Source organism: Lemur catta, chromosome 12, assembly GCF_020740605.2.
Source record: "Lemur catta isolate mLemCat1 chromosome 12, mLemCat1.pri, whole genome shotgun sequence".
Taxonomy (NCBI): domain Eukaryota; kingdom Metazoa; phylum Chordata; class Mammalia; order Primates; family Lemuridae; genus Lemur; species Lemur catta.
Genome location: NC_059139.1, coordinates 28,118,184 through 28,139,109, shown reverse-complemented (window position 1 = coordinate 28,139,109; position 20,926 = coordinate 28,118,184). Strand labels below are relative to the sequence as shown.

Genomic DNA, 20,926 nt, shown 5'->3' with positions numbered 1-20,926 from the left:
ACTTGGTAAAATTTGGGAAAGGAACACTCCAAAAAGTTATCATTTTTTTAAAAGGTTTTTTATAATATATGATGGCATAAACCCCATTCTTACAGTTTTCCAAATACCACATGCTTTAAAGGGGATACAACAACATAAATATCCATGATCACAGGCCATGGAGACAATATGTCCTGACCAGAGCGCATTACAGCAGTTGTTCTTGGGCATGTGGGGCCATTAAAGAATATAAAACATTCACCACATGGATCTTATCAAACTGTTCAAATAAAATACTTCTTCATGTTCAGATTATGGGAATATCCAGGCCTAGTGCAGCAATAAACCATTGGTTTATTGACTTGAGCACCCCAATTCAACAATTAGACAAAGAAACTGCAAGGACAATTGGGCTCCTTTCTAAAGTACTTAGAGGGTTTTCCCCATTTTGTAGCCTCTTGCTCTTATAGCGACAAGGATCTCCAGAATTTTTAAATAGAAGCTCCTTACAACCTTTAACTATCCGCTTATATGTTTTGAGAATCACTAGCAAAATTTATTTCCATAGTCAAGATATTCAAAGAGTTAATATCCCTTCTTTTACTGTGTTTTATATTTTAAAATCAAACTGCACACAAGATAATGTACATTGACAGCATTTTGGAATTCTGCCTTCACAACACCCCCATCCCACAATTTTCCTAAATATGTTATTCTAACCTCCTAGGAAGTTGACAAATTAGAAAAAACAACAAAGAGAAAATAAAAAGAGGGCTCATTTATTAAAAGTCTACTTACTACTATTTTTAAGCCATAAATATTTGTAAATCAATAAAACTTTAATGGTTAAATTAAAGTTTTCCCCAATCCAACTGCTTCTTAAGGCAGGGATCCTTTATTTAGAAATTATACCAAATATGTTTGCTCAGGCCGGGTGTGGTAGCTCATGCCTGTAATCCTTGTACTCTGGGAGAGAGGCAGGAAGATGGCTTGAGCTCAAGTGTTTGAGACCAGCCTGAGCAAGAGGGAGATCCCATCTCTACTAAAAATAGAAAAATTAGCCGGGCATCGTGGTGTGCACTTATAGTCCCAGCACTCGGGAGGCTGAGGCAGAATTGCTTGAGCCCAGGAGTGTGAGGTTGCTGTGAGCTAGGCTGACGCCACGGCACTCTACTCAGGACAACAGAGCAAGACTCTGTCTCAAAACAAAACAAGGAATACGTTTGCACAGTGTTCTGTCACAAAACAGGCTGGAAATTCCACTGTAGATGCAAGAAAAGTGTCCCTGGTATGAGCTACACCTAGCGACCTTTTGAATTCCATGTTTGCATGTGGCAATGCTCCATTCTGACGAGGTTCCATGGAGGTAATAAAAGGATTTGTTACTATACTCAATATTTGTTACATTTAATTATGTATTTCACCTGTGAAAAATATGACTGACAGACTGAAAACGCAGTTTTCTTTGGCTTATCACAAACTGATCAGAACTTCTGGTTGACAGTTATGGGTCACTTATTAAAAGCACAAGGGAAAGATTTTTTTAAAAGAAATAATTTTAACAAATCAGTTTAAAATAAAACTTTCCCAAACATGAAGGCAGCAGGGCGAACATCCATGTTACCTAAATTACCCTTAGTGGTAAAAAGGCTGAGACCAGCTGATGGGGGCTCATCTACCCATCTGAAGAGAAACACGGTAATGAAGTGAAAAAATATTTCTGCCAAGGCAGTTGCTGTCCACAAAAACTAATTAATGAGATAGAATGTGGAACCAACCTCTCTGGTGAGGCTTCTCGGGCAAAAGGATAGACACCCAGCTTTCTAAAATTGTGAAAGTCCTTCTTAGAAACAGTGGTTCTGACAAACTCACTCATGTAATTCCGAATGAAAAAAAAATGTTTATTTAATTTCCTAGTACTTTCCAACATCCAACATTAGAGAACATTCTGTATCTTTTTTTTTCTTTTTTTAAAGGCAAATAAGGGCTGAACTGCTACTCTGATTCTGAAATCTGTTGTTTATCCATGGCCTTCCCTTCAGAAAAAAAGTTATGAAAGTCAGCTTACGAAAATGTCTCAGGGGCACAATTTTTCTAATGCAGAATAATAGACCCTGTCGTATGAATGTGAATGAGGAAATGTTTGACAAACTATTGTCACATTTTCCATCTGTACATGTGGCCTGTGACACTGAGGCCACCCAAAGAGATGAGATGTCACCTAAGGAGAATCAAGTCAGACAATCTAATGCAAACATCAATGCAGTTCTCTATAAAACCATGTCCCAACATTACCTTTTCCACTCCAAGGAGATTAATTATAGATTGTGCCTAAATCTGGCTTTTGCATCACTGAACCAAATCTAACTACCAAGCCCAGAATAGAAACTATATGACTACTGACACTGTTTTGATTTCAAAATAACCGACAAGACTATGATGAATGATATCAGAGGAAAACCTGAAATGCAATTTGTGACTCATGTCCTAGAATATTATATTCTGGCATATTGTAGAGATTTAGTTAAAATTATACATAATTTCATCTTTCTGTCTAACTTTAATGATGCTGTTGAATGGCTCTTAGAATGCAATGGCTAATGAGCCAAGAAATTAAAAATTATTTATAAGATACTGAAGAATTTGAACATTAAATAAGAACAGGGCTTATTTATTTATACTCTGCTGTGTTCACATGAACTTCATTATAAAAACTCAGCTCAAAGAGTTTATTATAACTATGAGGTTATTAAGAATGGAATGTCCAATTTCCTTAAGTACTAAGTTTGACAGCTGATATCTCTGACATTTCACTTTGACGTGTCTTGTTTTATTTTTATTGTGAAGGTACATCCTCAGTCTTTCAAACTCACATTATGGATTATCTTTCAAATTTTTTAGAGCAATTTTTGTGAAACCATGGATAAGTGAAAAAAATTGTGTTATTTTAGAATATGAGTTCCATCATGGAACCAATGCAACGCAGATAGCTCGAAATATCAATGAAGTGTTTGGGAAGGATGTGGCTAATGAATACACAGTATACTAATGGTTTGAGAAGTTCCAGTCTGGTGATTTTAGTCTTGAAAATGAGCTATGTGGGTGACCTGAGATCAAGCTGGATAATGATGAGCTGAAAGCTGTAGTGGAAGCAAATCCATCTCAACCTCTACATGTGAATTAGCAGCAAGGTTTGATGTTACTGTTCCAACAATATCAGACCATTTGAAACAAATGGGGCAAGGTAAAGAAGCTGGATAGATGGGTACCACATAAATTCAATGAGCATCAGAAGAGAAATGGCCTCAAAGCTTCCCATTCTTTGCTGTCATGACATAAAGGTGAACCCATTTCTATAACGTATTATAGATGTAGATGAAAAATGGATTCTTTTTGACAATTGCAAGCATTCAGCACGACAGTTAGATAAAGATGAAGTACCGAAACACAGTCCAAAACCAAATATTCATCAGAAAAAGCTAATGGTGTCTGTTTGGTGACCAAGCACTGGTAATATCCACTACAGTTTCATGAAACCTGGTCAATTGATTACAGTGGATGTCTACTGCAACCAATTGGACGAAATGATGAGGATGCTTATGATTAAGCAGCTGAGACTAGTCAATAGAGACAGGCCAATCCTCTTGCAAGACAATACTCGACCACATGTTGCACAAACAATGCTGCTCAAACTACAAAAGCTGGACTTGGAAACTCTCTGTCACCCACCATGTTCACCAGACCTTGTCTTCCAGGCTTTGGACCACTTCTTGCATGGAAAAATATTCAAATCTCAACAAGCTGTAAAAAACACCTTTTACAATTTCATTGCCACTCTCTCCAGGCTTCTTCGCTGCTGGCATAAGCAAGCTACCATTAAGATGGCAAAACTGTGTTGATAGTTTAGGCACATACTTTGATTAATTGTACTGCTTCTTGTTTGAGATAAAATAAACTTTTGATTCAAAATTGGACATCGCATATTTAATTACCTAATAATACTATAAGCTAAAAATCACCCTGATGGTTGGAGACACAGATTTTCATCAATAGTGAGAGTTTCTTCCTCAGGATATGGAATGCCTGTGACAAGGGTTTCTAAGGAATGAGTCCTCAAATGATATGGCTGGAAGAGGCCCTACAAGGCACCTAATGCATAGGCTTTAACATAATCCTCTTTTCTTTCCACCATACCAATATGCTATAGACAGTATAAGGCCAAACAATCTGGGATGAAGGTGGCCATTTCCTAGGAGCATAAGAAGCATCTTTGATCTGGGAGATTACTGGCAATTCCACATAATAGATTGAACATAGATGTGAGTGAATGCACAGTTTCTTTGACCTTCCTCTCTTCCAACAAAAGTTTCACTGATTTGACCAAGTACATAAACAAACCCCATCACACCCACCCTCCTGCTATCATCTTTTTGAAGAGGGCAGGCTCAATGTAAAGTGCGAAGAAACACGCCATAGCCAATGAATTGGCTAATTCATTGCTAAACAGTACCAGCTATAACTCTGAAACTCTGATACAATAACCTATGCTATAGCTGTTCTTCCTCTTTTCAACTATAATACTGTATGAACTGGAGACACAATGGGGTTATAAGTGCCTCCAATTCATATTATTTTGAAGCCTATTAAACTAACATCTCAATGAATGCAAATTCCACAGGATCAGGAATTTTTATATGTTGTATTCACTGATACATTCCCAGGACCTACAACAGTGCCTGGCACAAAGTACTATATAATTACTTGTTAAACAAATAGCCATTAATATGAATGGTTGTGTCTTTTATTAAAAAAAAAAACTATTACAAAGCTGACATAAAACTGCTAAACAATGTCTATTTCTTTATTCAAATATTACACTAGGTCTTTTACCTGGCCTAATTTCTATTCTCTTGAGAAACATGTGACTATTACTTTACCAATGTGCCTTGGCTTTTCCTCCCCCCAAAAACATAACAAATCCAAGAAGCCTAAACTTTGGTTTATTTGAATCACATTTACTCCATGAAAAACAGGAAAATCCAGTTAGATGGACAAAATATTTCATCTTCATGTATCTTCAAAGAATCAATTTCTTTCTTAGTAAAAATAACATATTTAAACCAATAACCATGTTATACAAGACTGTAAAACACTATTAAGCTGTAAATATCATAGGCATCTAGATGTGTTCAGAGAGAAGATAAAAATATTTATTTTAAAAAACCTGCAAAAATGTTATGAGTAGTTTAAAATGTTCCCGGGCAGCTAACTACTCAGACTACTCCTTTGCATTCTTACCTACTATTCTACTTGTCTTAGCATACTATCATGTTAAATGGAATTTATTCATTCATTCATTTATTTATAGATTTGTTTTCCTCGTAACCTTTTTTTTTTTTTTTGAGACAGAGTCTCACTGTGTTGCCTGGGCTAGAGTGCCATGGCATCAGCCCAGCTCACAGCAACCCCAAACTCCTGGGCTCAAGCAATCCTCCTGCCTCAGTCTCCCGAGTAGCTGGGACTACAGGCATGAGCCACCATGCTGGGCTAATTTTTTCTATATATTTTTTAGTTGTCCAGCTAATTTCTTTCTATTTTTGTAGTAGAGACAGGGTCTCACTCTTGCTCAGGCTGGTCTCAAACTCCTGACCTCAAACAATCCGCCTGCCTGGGCCTCCCAGAGTGCTAGGATTACAGGCGTGAGCCAACGCACTCAGCCCATAACTATTAACTTTTGAGAATGAGGACTGGGTTTATGCATCCTTGTATTCTCAGTACCTAGAAATAAATTTCTATTAATAAATTATTAATAGAAAGATATAATTGAACATTAACATGAAAGCAACGTATAACATCAGTTAGTCAATCAAAGAAATTGAAAATTTTTAGTAAATTCAAAAGACTTCTGTGATAATCCAAGCAATGATGCTTTATAGGAAGAAAATCAAACAGTGATTAAGTACAAAAAAAAAATTTATGTCCCTTTCTAAGAATTACTCATTGGGAACATTATCTCTGCTTTATGATGAAAAGCCTATCATATAATCAATCCAAAAATTAGGACATAAAAAGAATATTTGTGGCTCTTGTATTATAAGATTTTAGCCACAAAATGCTTTTAGAGATGAAGCACTAGTTAGGTAAGCTGCACAGGCATGCTGGACAACTAGGAAGCAACAATACCTTGGCCACTAAAGAGAGTCTAAGTGAACTTTCATGACATTCTAAAATGAGTTCTTGTCATGAAATGTCATGTGCTTCATTATATAATCTCAGCTCTTTGTGTGCATGTTATGACTATGGCCAAAGTAAAGGAAAACAGGAGTGTCTCTAAATCAATCATGGGCCATGAAGCCAGACAGACTGTATGACAGATGCAGTTTTTCTTGGCACCACTTGGGCGTAACTAACTGATGACAATCATATGTCCATACTGGCACATTTCCACAGGGGACGTGTATGAGTATGTCACCACATCTGGATGCTAGGCATGTTGGGGTCCTGAGGCACAAAGACCTACTAAAACCAGAGGCCCAGCAGCTGTACTCAATGAACACTGTGGGAGCTCCACAGAGTGATGAAAGAACTAAATTACCGCAAACTGTAAATACAGATTTATTTCATTAAAATACGAGGTAACTGCTGCAGCCATCTCTTGTTCAAACAGACATTTGCCTCTTTAAGAAAAGAAAAGCTAGCATCTATGTATATACACAGTCCTAACTTCATAAAGAAAATCTGCATTTCTCCCAAGATAACACATGTATTAATACACAGCAAAATCAACAGTTTCTATGAATCTCTTTAAATTAAAAAAAATTCCACACAGAAGCTAGAAAGGAAAACAAGAAAAAATATGATAATCTACTATCATCATGTTAGCAAGAATAGTCCATTTAATTCAAAGGCAAGATTTACATAATTTGTTACAAAGATTATGTTGAAAATTCAACCTACTACAGTAAAAAGAACTACAGTATATTCATATATAATTGCACCTTTAATATGAAAGACAGAGGACTATAAATAGCTAACTTATCCTAACTCACAAATAGAGAAACCAGACTGAATAATAATTTTATTCTGATCCTATGTAATAAATTATTAATAAATTTAGTAAATTATTTGAACAAACTATGTCAACAACCATGTGAAGCAATGAAAAACTCTCATTGAAAAGCCTGTTTATGAAATTATTTGATAAAAAAAATTTATAACTGAGAAACTATTCATATGTGTATAATTAAATATCTTAAGTCAAATAATTACGTTTCCCATGCAGTGTGACAGAAATCATCCTATAACAGCAGTTTATATTATATCCTCATGGATAAAATTCTAATTTTAATCAGATCAGAAACTAAAAATTCATTTGTCTTATCCCTTTTCTTCAGATTTTTTTCCCCATCTCTCTTATTTGTTTTTACATCCTGCCTTCCTTCAAGATGCCCAACAGTCTTATGATGCTCTTCAACTCAGCATCCATCCATCTAACACTGGACTGTTTTTTCAAAATGTCTGGTTAACCTAGGCTGATCAATGGGTAACAAGAGAGGTATGTCAACTTAATCATTCCTTTCTCTAAGGATCACTAGGACATGAAAGCCATCTTTCTCTATTTTATTATGATTGCCACTCATCTCCTAAACATTATATGGTGATAGAAGGCATTACTAATACATTGGACTTTTTCACATCTGGATTGAATAAAGAAAACAATTTCTTTTTAGGAAAATCATAAAAAAATCTTTAACACATCCTTTTCACTTGTAGGTCTGCAAATATTCTAAGTGGTAAGACTAGGACTAAAAAGAAAGCACAGTTTAATATCACATATGAAAATGGGAATAAGTAACTAAAAAGAAGACTTACGTAAAAATTTTAAAATAGTCAATGACTTTTCTCATCTTCTATCTTCATCTAAGATTATCACTAAACATGGAAACTACTCACAACACCGAAATGCTATTCCCACACTAAATAGTACTTTGATTCATGTATTTGAAAAACGCTAACTATAGATTGCAGGAAGCAGTGGGGGAAGAGTGACAGAAAAAGGGAAGGGTGAGAGGGAAAGAAAGAAAGGAAGAAATAAAACAGCTGACAAAACTGCTGACACCAAGACAATTTAGGTAACTCTCTGATTTCATCATCTAAGTCTCTTTTACCACTATTAATAGCTGAGACATTTAAAGAAAAGATCAGGATTCCACATCCAGTCTGGCACAGATACTCTGACTAGTTCTAGGCACACCATTTAGCTTATTTTATCATCTGCCCCTAGACAAAAGTGTAAGGTTGACATCTAAAAGGAAATTTTATTAACAGTAACAGTTTTGTCAAGGATACTAAATTACAGCTAGATAGGAGGAATAAGTTCTTAGTGTTCTATAGCAGTATTTAGCATCACCATAGGTAACAAAAATATATTATATAGTTTCAAATAGCTAGAAGGAGGATATTGAATGTTCCCAACATAAAGAAAGTATACGTTTGAGATGTGGATATGCTAATTACCCTGATCTGATCACTATACATTATGTGTATTGCAACATTACTATGTACCCTATAAATATGTACAATCATTATGTGTCTATTAACAAATTTTTTAATGTAAATACTATAAAACATTTTTTAAAAGTTTCATCAACAGATGTTAACATCCTGGTGAATACCCTAATTCTACTTAATGAGTTATCTTGTCTCTCTGACTTATGGTGTTATGTCAATGCAACTGCTAGTGAACCAGCATCCACATAAAATGGGCAGCAGTTGTCCTAAGAGGGGTAAGTTTAGAGGCTCTCTTCTCTGACTCCTAAGTAACAACAGAGTTCCAGAATGGGGACCCAAATGTAAGCAGGACAGATGCAAAGTACCTCAAGGGTTACCAAGCTCATGACCCAATGGCTCCATTTTTACATTACTCAAATCCTTTTTCTAAGGTCACGGGGAATAATCTAGGAATGCAGTCCTTGACTTTGCCACTCAGTTTGAGGTCCTCCCAAGAGCAGTCCAATGCCCCCATGGCAAGTGGCAGGAATAGCCACTGCTCTAATTCATATTTCAAAACGTGTATGGCTTTATAAAAAGAACATGTTCAGCAGTCTTTTCCACCCCGACAGTAGGAGGACTAAATCAGCACAACAGTAACCAGCCCACAGGTTTATTACTGGTCTCACTTTTCCAAAAGTTCTCTTTTGAGCCCCTTTGTATTTCCTCACTGTCAACGGAAACCAAGAAGATACAACTTGATGTAATTCAAATGCTTAACTTGACTTCATTCTCCAAATCAAACCATAGAGGAATAAGGCTTCTGCTTTTTCCCATTAATAAACATCCTGGAATTTGTGATAATAAAATTTCTCTTTCTAAAATGAGTCTATGTTTAGAGTCAATGCTATTCTACAGATGGCAAAAACTAAACAGTAAGACTAAGACTAGGATAGAGTTTGGGTTTTTGTTTTTTTGGGGTTTTGTTGTTTTTTTTTTTTTTTACAACAACTTAGTTTCTTTACCTAGGACTATATATGTTAAATGCCACTTTAAAAAATAGTCATCTTTTTTAAAAAGCTGCCCCTTAACCAACATGGGTTTGAACAGTGTGGGTCCACTTACATGCAGATTTTCTTCAGCCTCTGCCACCCCCGAGACAGCAAGACCAACCCCTCCTCTTCCTCTTGCTCCTCAGCCTACGCAACGTGAAGACAACTGAGGATGAAGATCTTTAAGATGATCCACTTCTACTTAATGAATAGTAGATATATTTTCTCTTCCTTATAATTTTCTTAATAATATTTTCTTTTCTCTAGCTTATTTTACTTTAAGAATACAGTAATATAATACATATAACATACAAAATCTGCATTAGTCGACTTATTGGTAAGGCTTCTGATCAACAGTAGCTATTAGTAGTTAAGTTTTGAGGGAGTCAAAAGTTATACATGAATTTTCAACTGTACAGGGTCGGTGCCCCTAACCGCTGCATTGTTCAAGGGTCAACTGTATTTCCTTTTCTTCACACACACATCTTTACACGCACTTCAAGCCTCTCACTTACCTGACTTTTTTGCCTTGCTCAGTGAGCATCTTTACCAAATCAGCGATGGGGTACTGAGCTTTGGCTGCACAGAGACCATACCCTGCAAGGAACATGAAGAACACAGATATGTTTTTTATTTTGAAATTTATGAACTACAACTTCTCTCTTGATCAAAACACATTTTTATGCCAACATAGGCAATTAGGTAAGAGGACTGGAAAATGAAAGCAAACTTATAATTTGGGCTTTTAAGAATACTGGCCTAAATTTGAAATTCAAAATGTAATGATCTCTCCTCAATCTTCTGCAGTGTCTGATAACTGCTGGGCACGCCCTCCCCACACACCATACACACACCTGCGTATACCCTTCTCTTCTCTCCTCTTCTCTCTCTTCATACTTGGCTGTGATGACACTGCGGTCCCCTGGTTCACCTTCTAACTTCGTTTACTGTTCCTTCTCAAATTCTTTGAATAGTTTTTCTCTTTCTGTTTTTCCCCTTAAATGATAAAGTTTCCCAAGATGGTTTAACTCTGCCCTCATGTTCTCCTTGAAAATCTCAGATTATCCTATGGCTTCAACAACCATCCAGTGATTCCCATCTGCCTACAAACCTGACCTGTCATTTTAGCACCAGCACAGCAAACCCAATGTCCCATCTCCATCTCAAACTTAGTATCTCCAAAAAAGAACTTAAAATTTCTCCCAATACCCAAGAGAAAAAGCTCTCGATATTTCTGATGTTGTTGCAGGTATAACCAAGAACTTCAGTCATCTTCATTCTCCTTTTCTCTCTATTTTGTCCATTCTATCTGTACAAGGAATCTCACATCTGTCCCTACTTTTCTACGCCCATCCTTCTAAATGCCAAGTCTCTGCTCAAGCTATTCCCTCTGCCTTCCCCCATCCCACATCATCCATCCTCTAAGGCTCAAAAGAAATCCTCACTTCCCTACAAACCTTACAAACTTTCATAGGTTCCTCATGATAGAAAAATTGCCTACGCAGTTCAGTGTAGCCCTTACCATTAGCCACCTTGCACTACTCATCTACCCATCTCACTTTAACACTAGATGAAAATTGTCTACAGGAAAAGGATCGTGTCCTCTACATCTTCACAGCCTCACACTCCAGCAGTGTTTCTCAACCGTGAGACCAACATCACTTTGGCTGGAAGCATTCACTATGCAGGAGTGTCCCACACATCACAGCATGTTTAGTTTATCTGCTTCTACTAATTGACAGCAGCAGCCCCACCTTTGTGACAACCAAAAACCCAAATCCACATGCACGTGTTTCCAATGCCCCTAAAAAGCGATACTGCCCCAAGTTAAAAAGGCTTGCACCTTAACATTTAGTTTGGCTACTGTTTGTTATCTTTATCTCAGTACATAACCAACCAATAAACTACCCACATGTCAAATCAGTAGATTTTCTTTACAGAAAGCTTATATGATAGCATGGTAGAGTTAAAATCTTAATCTGAAATTAATGTATTACTTATAATACCACAGCATGCTGTGATAAGAGTGAAGAACTGGCTAAACCTCAGAAAATTGGGAAATTGAGGCCTGGAGAAATTTAATAACTCAGTCAATATCATATCGGTTGAGACACAGCTTTTAAAAACAGAAGTCAGGTGGTGTGACTCCCAGACCAAGCTCTTTCTACTAGGCCATGCTGCCTTATCTTATTGAAAACCACATGATTCTTCATATTTAAATATTTATGTTTGAAACAAGACTAACATTTGCTGAGCAAGCCTAATGAGTGAGCTAAACACTTTCATGTACTATATCTAATTTAATCTGGACAATAGGTCCAAAAATTACCAACGAGAAAAAAATTACCAAGACTCAAAAATGAATTAAACATATGTGTGGAATCACAGAAAGACACAGCTAGAACCCATACATCAATTTATAGAATCTCCACCTGATCCCCAAAATATTAAAACTGAGAATTCTCAGTATTTTTCACTATGCCATCATAAAGTTGCTACTATGTTTCCATTATGTTTTCAAAAATAAAGAAGTTCCAATTCTATTTTTTTCCTATTACAAAAAATTATTTTAGGCCGGGCGCGGTGGCTCACGCCTGTAATCCTAGCACTCTGGGAGGCTGAGGCGGGTGGATCGCTCAAGGTCAAGAGTTCGAGACCAGCCTGAGCAACAGCGAGACCCCATCTCTACTAAAAATAGAAAGAAATTATCTGGCCAACTAAAAATATATATACAAAAAATTAGCCGGGCATGGTGGCGCATGCCTGTAGTCCCAGCTACTGGGGAGGCTGAGGCAGCAGGATCGCTTAAGCCCAGGAGTTTGAGGTTGCTGTGAGCTAGGCTGACGCCACAGCACTCACACTAGCCTGGGCAACACAGCGAGACTCTGTCTCAAAAAAAAAAAAAAAAAAAATTATTTTAATGTAAGTAAAACAAAAATCATGGGTTGTTTGCTTTTTAGTTTTTGTTTGTTTTACCTGGAGTAATAATAATGTTATTAGCTTCTCGAATCATGTCAATTGCATTGTCAAGGTTGATCTCTGTATGTGTGCCAGAAATTTCCATGGGTTTTCCACCAGCTGTTGACGTGGTACCATAGCCTCCAAGAATCACATTAGCCAGGGAGCGATTCATTGCCTGAAGAGCAAAATTAATCAGCTGTGAGAGTTTAATCCACATAACTTTTCAGAATGGTATAAATTTTGTGTAAAAAGTTGTTTAGTTGATCATTTAAAACATTTTAACCCGATAAATTTGAGCTGCCTTCTTAATATTATTTCAAAAATTTAAATGACAGAAGACATTTAAGAACCACATTATTTTTTTCCCTATCAAATCAATTGCACATTGATATATTTTCAGTAAAATAGTAAGTAAAAACAAAGAAGTTAATGGAAAATTATCAGTAAAATTAAGAAATTAATGAAAAATTCAGGTCTACTTATTATTGTCTGAACGCTGATTGAGCAACTTTTGCCTCCGTGTTTATGTGGATTTCACCATAGTAAAAAGAGATTAAAGAGAATGACAGAAAATAAGACAACTCTACAGATCTCTCTTGGGTGAATTCTGCTACCAGAAACAAGCCGTGAAGGGGCACCTGGGAAGAATCAAAATCAGAAGGATCCACTTCATTTAGAACTCTGCTGCCCTCTGTCATCAAGAAAATAAGAAATGTGGGGGTTGATACCATCTTATTTTCCAAATCAATTACAGCTCCCTGAAGCCCTATACCTAAGTTGTAATAGAAGTAACTGAGCTCATCCTTAAGATCCTAAAATATTTCACTTCCAAACAGGTAGATGAATGAGGTTATACACTCCTTAAAATTTATATCCACCCTTTTAACTAGAAAATCAATCTCAAAAAATAAATAAATAAATAAATAAATAAATAAAAGGAAGGCACTTCTCATCGCATCTCATTTATAATCATCCAAGAATGTGGCACACAAAGGCCACAACAGAATTATGTGGCAATAACTGATCTGACTTTGAAAAACAGTTCATTTGTAGACCTCTGGAGACAGGGTGGTAAAAGAAAAGGAAAGAAGCTATTTGTTCTGAGTAATCAAACAGATTTTAAGAATTCAAATCACTGACTGCACATGATTAAAAGTCATTCTACATGATCATAACTGCATTCATCACTTCAGGAAAAATTCTAAAAATTCATTAAACCCTATTTTAAGAGTTGTGATAAACATATTATATGTATCCATTATACCACTTAAAAGCTACATAATGTCAATCTATTACTTAAAAAAAAAAAAGACAATACTTTATTATTTAAAAGCACTAGAGATGTTCGATGATAAGTACCACATCAGGAAAAACATGACCACCCGTACAATGATGGCCCAGCCTACTACCAGCTCGGTGGAGACATTTGGGTTACTGCTGAAGTGAGACACAGGCTATGGCAAGGAGGAAAAGGAACATAAAAGATGAGCAAAAAGCCATACTTTGATAAAGGCAGCCTATAAAGAATATAAATTTTAAAGATGATAGATCAAAATGTTGCCAGAACTTTAATTGATCCTTTGACCTAAACTCATTTATCAAACACAACACCCACATTTTACAGAACTCAAAGTTTGGTAAGGTTGTCTATAATTACATTCAAAATAAAGCCTGAAATATCTTTATGTATATTATTAATGGATCAGAGGGTCAGAGAACAATTACATTAATTGACATGAAGTTTAAAATTCTTAACACATCCTCCCATATTTAAATCCAAGGTTTAATGAAAACCCAAATAGCCATATCTGAGACTTCCCCAACATTCAACTTTTGTTGACATTGATAAATCTTTTCTAGTTTTGAATTACAGAATTCTACAATGCAGCTATCAAAAAATAGATTCTACCAAATTTTTGCCCTTCAGTCTAAGCTCTCCCAACTCAGCTATTTCGGCAGCCTGCCCTTAAAAATTGATTTAAAGGACTATTTTAGACATAAAGATATTTCTTTCACATATAACTTTTTTTAAAAAAAGTCAAATGAACAAAGAGGCTCTATCACCTGTCTCATACAGTCCTGCAGAAGGACAGATCACAGAGGACATGATGCAGAGGACAGATGGGGAGGGACAGAACCACTTTATTCTAACTTGGCATGATAGGAACCATTATTTGCTCCTATAAAACTGAATGGCGGAGAGGGAAAGAATTTCTGAGGACATTGAATTAATGTGTGCCCACTTCTAATGGCACCTTAGAGAGAGAAAAGGGAACCACACAGTAGTTGAACAATCAAAGTCAACTTGTTAAACATGTATCCACAATTATATCACCATTAAGTTAACTCCATGTGGCCTCTTAAAAACGAAATTATTTTTCATCTCTAAATTTACCATTGCAACATCATATTTTCAACAAATGTTTAGGGTTTATTGTTTTGTTTCTTTCTTTCTCTCTTTTTTTTTTTTTGGCTTGTTTAAGTGATTAATGAGACTAAACACAGATCCAGAGATTGAAGAAAGTTCCCAGTTTCCAAGACAAAGAATTTACAACACTGTCCAAGACTGTTCCTTTTTAGCTATTAAGCCCTACAATTAAAATTGTATTATACTACATTAAAGAGAAGCTTAATTCTCATAATTCCAAGCACACTGTAAGAAATAAATTCGAAAACAAAGGAAAGGTCATAAAATAGACAAACCCAAAGCAATAATAGCATACATACTATTCACTAGCATCTCTCATTCCAATGTTTTGTAGGTAATAATTAATCACAAGGTAAAAAAAAATTGTTTTTGGTTTGACTTTTGATCTACTTCATTTTGTTCTATTTTCATCTGTAAATAAGCAACAAAGTACAAAAATCAGAAAATTTGGTCTGAAAATGCTGTTCTATTTTTGCAAGATCTCTACATCCCTGGCAATCTGGATACTATCACAAGTAGGGAGACTGTAAAATCATAAAGAGGTTAGTGTCTATATGATATGTGGATATAAAGCAAATCACTGGTTTGAACTAGTTGTTTGGACACTGCTGACACTTTTCAGTTTTTATAATATTGGGTATTATGTTACCATAGCATCGGGCTCAGAGGACACCCAAAAGAATTGTCAGAACAAAAATTCAATTTTAGGGTTAGCCACTTGGGGTGCATTACATTCCCTCATACATAATAAAACCACTCTGTTCTGGTTTGGATTCACGTTTCTTTCAATAAACAATAAAGAAGGTCAGCATACTGGTACCATATTAACTCTAGTATATCTGCTACCATAACCTATCTGGAGAGATTTCCAACATATAAAATGAGCTAAAAAATAAGATATTCATCTATTGTTCATTCAACAAACATTGTACTTGTTTGAATATGCCAGGTGCTAGGCCAGGCTTCATAAACACAAAGGTGAATAATAAATGGTGCTTTAAGATACTTTATAAAACAAGAATATTTCCTACCTTCAGAATCAGTGTGGGGATTAAATAAGCTAATATTTGTAAAGCACCCAGCATGATGCCTGCAGTATTATACTAAAGTCCAATTTTGAGTAGCTATTTCAGTTTTATTATTCTGAACTACTTTGAGCTGCTAAGAACAGGCATAAACAATTTCTTATAATAAAGCAGCACAAGGTAAAAATCAATGAAGGTTAATGTAAAAAGTCAGAAATCAAGAATATTTAGGAAAAAAATTCTGTCTTCAAAATCTAAAAAATATGGCAAGCTTGTTTTTTTGTTGGTTGCTCATTTGTTTTGTAACAACATCTAACAGTAGAGATTACACAGTAAAACAAGCACACTACAGCTCACTAGTAAGAGCTTTGACTACTAAATCCCTTACAGAGATCAATTTATCAATATCAAAAGCCAACAAAAGATCTTACTCCCTTTGACCATGTAATTGCACTATAAAAATTTGACCTAAGGAAATAAAGACGCACAAGATGGAATACTGCAACCAAAAAAAAAGTTAATGGACTTGGATAGATTATGGTATGTCCATGTGCTATAATATCATGTAGATGCTAACTATTATTAGTTAGAAAATTAAACAGAAAATTAAATTTAAAGTTAGACAATTAAGTAATACATTAAATACAATGTATTTAAATATACACATATAAAAAAAGACTAGAATGTTAACAGCTAAGTGGTAATGGAAGTTTAGATGATTGTCTTATTTGATATTTATCTTTTTCTGTTTCTTCTAAATTTCCTACATTAAACATCTTTTGTTAATTTTTTTTAATTAAGACTTCAACTGTCCTTGAATCCAAATTAATACAAACTTGTTATTACAGAGTATTAATCTGACCCAATATGATATTTATGGCTTCAGGCAGCTATAAGAATAACTTATTAGCTGTAAATATGGTATCGGAATAAAATATATCTGCAATATGCTCATGTTAAATGACATGCTTGAGGCAGTAAAAATAGGGAAAAAAAGAACTAGAGAAAACATATCAAGAAATATGAAAGGATAGCAAAAGAAGAGAAAGATGATGTAATTACAGAAGTACACATAGAAGAGAGCACTTTCAACAGGTGCCTTTTACTACCTTATTCTAGTTATTAGTAACAGTTACAGAACTGATACCATAAGAGTTGCTGTGGTTGGTATAACTAATAATAAAAGATACTAGATGAAGAAGAAAAAGGAGAAAAATAAAAGACACAGACAGTCAGAAATTTGAGAAATACTGTTAATAAATTTAAGAACCTAAAGAATACCATTTAAGGAAAAAAAGATAAAGGCAAGAAAGTACCCATGATATTTCAAGGCTAGATATAAATCTTCCTCCCTTCCTTACCCATATCGGTATGCCACTGGCTTTGTTAAAATTAAAATCTTCCCATTTAATTTTAAAAATAGTTTCTGACAAACCACAAGTAATAATGAAAATCTGCTGCCCCCTGCTGGCCATTAAAATTTATCAAATGAGGAAAGACTAAGGGTTAAAAGTTCATTTTTAGAGAAAACTGTATTTCTAGTACAACTGAACAAATTTTTCTTCTTCACCAACATTTATACTTAAAAACCCCAAAGCCTGAAACTTTTCAAACAGGATATATAAACCTCCACTTTTCCAAATCCCTGAACAACTCAAGTGATTTCATTTTAAAATTTTTTAGCTTGTTTTGAATTTGGGCTGTCAAATCCTTTGTTTTAAAATATGGCCAAAGAAGCAAAAATACTTTTTATTATAATAGCATTCCAAATTACAATGATATTTTCAATATTTCATAAAGTAAATAAGGATTATTTTTATTTCATAAAGTCACATTCTGATTTCACTTATAATAGTTTCATGGTTGTACTTTGTCATTCAAAACTATTGTTTAGAGAATAATATCTATGATTAAAAAAATTTTTTAGGCAAACTTTTAATTATTTCCAAGATATCTTCTTGGCATCAAGAAGAGAATTAGAAATAAAAAGGAAGCTAAGAAGTATTTGTGTTACTACTTTATTCTGTTTTTTTAAAACATCATGCTGACCACAAAACTTCTAGCTAGGTACCCTCACAGATGACTAGTGGGAGTGTAAATTCAAACAACCTTTCTGGAAACATGGAAATAAGTATAAAGAGTCTGTAAAAATAAGCACACTCTTTCAATTCTACTTGTAGGAATCTACCTAAGATAAAAATCAGAAATGTCAAAGATGTATTTATGTATAAAGAGAAATAAAAATCAAGCAACATCAAATGTATAGCATTAGGGAAATATTAAATAAATTTTGTATATCCATATGATGGATTAGTATAAAGTCTCTTAAAATAATTTCTTAAAGGCATTTTAATGATAAGAAAGGCCAAGAATATAGTACATAAGTTTAAAAAAATTAAATGTAAAATGATATACAACATGATCAGACAAGTAAATACACAGATAGGCAATACACAAAGAAAAAGAATAGAAGAAAATAAACTAAAATCTTACGTGTTTATCTCCAGACGGAGATAGGCATTAGAAGATTTTTATCTTCCTATTTAACTTTCCTAATTCTCTATAGTTGGGTACCATGAACACAGTCCTGGAAATTTATTCAAAGAAAACACCCTGCTATTTCTGCTGAAGAGAATTAAAGTTAACATACTCATTTTTTTGCCTAATACAAGAAATGACAAGCACATCCATATTTTCAGAACATCATTTACTTTTCTTTCACATTTGTGTTTCTTACCACACACATGATGTACGACAGGATCGCACCAGAGGAGCCGATGAGTGCGCCCACGATGGTCAGCAGGTTGTTGTTGAGCAGGAAACCCTCGGCACACAGGGCCCAGCCCGAGTAGCTGTTTAGCACAGTGATGACCACAGGCATGTCGGCACCCCCAATAGCAGCCGTCAAAGTCACGCCCTGGGACAAAAACCACAGCAGAAGTCAACGTTAATAACATAAAAATAAAATCTCTGACATTTAACATCTTGGTTCTTAATTATTCTAGTTTTTCAATTAATATATTTACATGTAAGTTCTACTTCTGGTAATGACTGCTTCCTATCTGACCAACTCTTTCACATATATAACTATAAACACTAAGTCATACCCCAGCCCCACCCCCCCCAAAAAAATTCCCTAAAGACAGAAATCACTTTTCAGTGCTTCAGTGATTTCTATATTTTCAACAAGCAGAAACTGGAGAGGGGTCTACACTTGGAAAAATACAATGGCATAAAGTGAATTTCCCAGTTTTTATGGCATTAGGCTGAGGGCAGACCCCTGTGGGTAACAATTGAAGCAGCTAAAACTAAAATATAAGCCTACAGTCTTACCCGTTTGAAGATCCTAAAGACGGAGGTTTGAGGTGACTAAGGCAGCTAGAATGTGAGAAGGAAAATTGTACAAAGGAACAGGCTAGAGAGGGGGAACCCCAAACTCTATGTATAAATTCTATGTGTAAAATCCAAATCTCTGGATGACTATGTATATGTGGGACAGACTAATACTAATAAGAATAAAATAACAATAGATTTCAGCTGCCCCTCACCACCATAGAGGAGTCAGAATGTGAAATTTGAGTCCAGCCAAGATAGCTGCCTACAAAAACAAATAAAAAATAATAATCAAAACTCTTTGAAGGAATACAACAGAATCCAAAATGTCTATAATATATCATTAATATTGTTCATGATGTAATCCCAAATTACCAAAACACAGGAAAGGAAAAAGGATGGTGGGGAGAAAGATTTTTGCTCTTTATTCCACATACTCCTACATTTTTTTTTTTGTTTGTTACAATGTGAATGTATTCATGTATTACTTACTTAAACCAAAAGCAATAAAAATAAGTACAAAAAATACTTTCATCTTACTCAAATGTTCTCATAGGACCAATAAGTACCTTTTAAATATCATATGTACTGCTTTTCAAAAACAATAATTCTGTGTTACATTTCTATACTATAGGTTTGATTTTGAGACGTTAACATTTTCTGCTTTATTAGATTAAAAATATCAAAACTATTTTTCTTTTGTTTAAAATAAGACAAAAAACAGTGCTATGTAAGGCAAAATCAAATTGGATCATCAATATTCATATAAAGATATAGAATTTTAGGCCGGGCACAGTGGCTCACTCCTGTAATCCTGGCACTCTGGGAGGCCAAGGTGGGAGGATCACTTGAAGTTGGAAGTTTGAGACCAGCCTGAGCAAGAGCAAGACCCCGTCTCTACAAAAAAATAGAGAAAAATTAGCCAGGCATGGTGGCATAAGCCTGTAGTCCCAGCTACTTGGGAGGCTGACGAAGGAGGATCGCTTGAGCCCAGGAGTTTGCAGTTGCAGCGAGCAATGATGACACCACTGCACTCTACCCAGGGCAACAGAGTGAGACTCTGTCTCAGAAAAAAAAAAAAAGAATTTTAAGCTGCTTTTCTTAAGAACTTCAGTGTCCCAAATTTTGTGTGTTGAAATCATGACCTAACTCTCACAATCACACAAAAATAAGTATCATTTTTATACTATAAATCTAGTGCTTCTGAATCAAAGAGACAGGAAGTGTTTGATAAGCAATTACTATGAGTCTATGAGTCTAACTTTGTGCAGAGCATTGTAGATAATTTCTTAAAAACTTAACATATAAACCTTGTCTACAAAGTATACACTAAAGAACATGAATATCAGTGAATAGCAACCAGTTGCATGTAACAGCATCATATAATAATAAAATGTTGAACTGTAACATGTAGACAACTAAAAACTACTATATGTATCAATATACTAAATGCAAAATTAAAAAGGAAGAAGACCAAACCTATCATGAAAGGCTTCACTGAATTCCCTCACTGAGCACATAGGATTTAACTACATTTTGCTTTATGTAATTATTTGATTTGGTGTCATATGTTCCAATGAACATGAAAGCAACTAATGGGCGGAAACTATCCTACAGGTACTGTGCAAACTCCAAAGCACTACTTTGTAGGGCCTGTC

The 20,926-nt window shown here is 35.1% G+C and overlaps 1 protein-coding gene across 4 annotated transcripts in view; it reads right to left on the bottom strand.

The window, feature by feature from the left end:
• NNT (nicotinamide nucleotide transhydrogenase) overlaps positions 1–20,926 on the bottom strand; it is a 107,947-nt gene that overhangs the window by 14,596 nt on the left and 72,425 nt on the right. For all 4 annotated transcript variants that reach the window (XM_045566163.1, XM_045566161.1, XM_045566162.1 and 1 more), the window contains exons 17-19: positions 18,673–18,852; positions 12,498–12,657; positions 10,037–10,118 (exon numbers count right to left, since the gene is read on the bottom strand). In XM_045566163.1, coding sequence (XP_045422119.1) covers positions 10,037–10,118; positions 12,498–12,657; positions 18,673–18,852 — 422 coding nt within the window. The remainder of the gene's footprint in view (positions 1–10,036; positions 10,119–12,497; positions 12,658–18,672; positions 18,853–20,926) is intronic.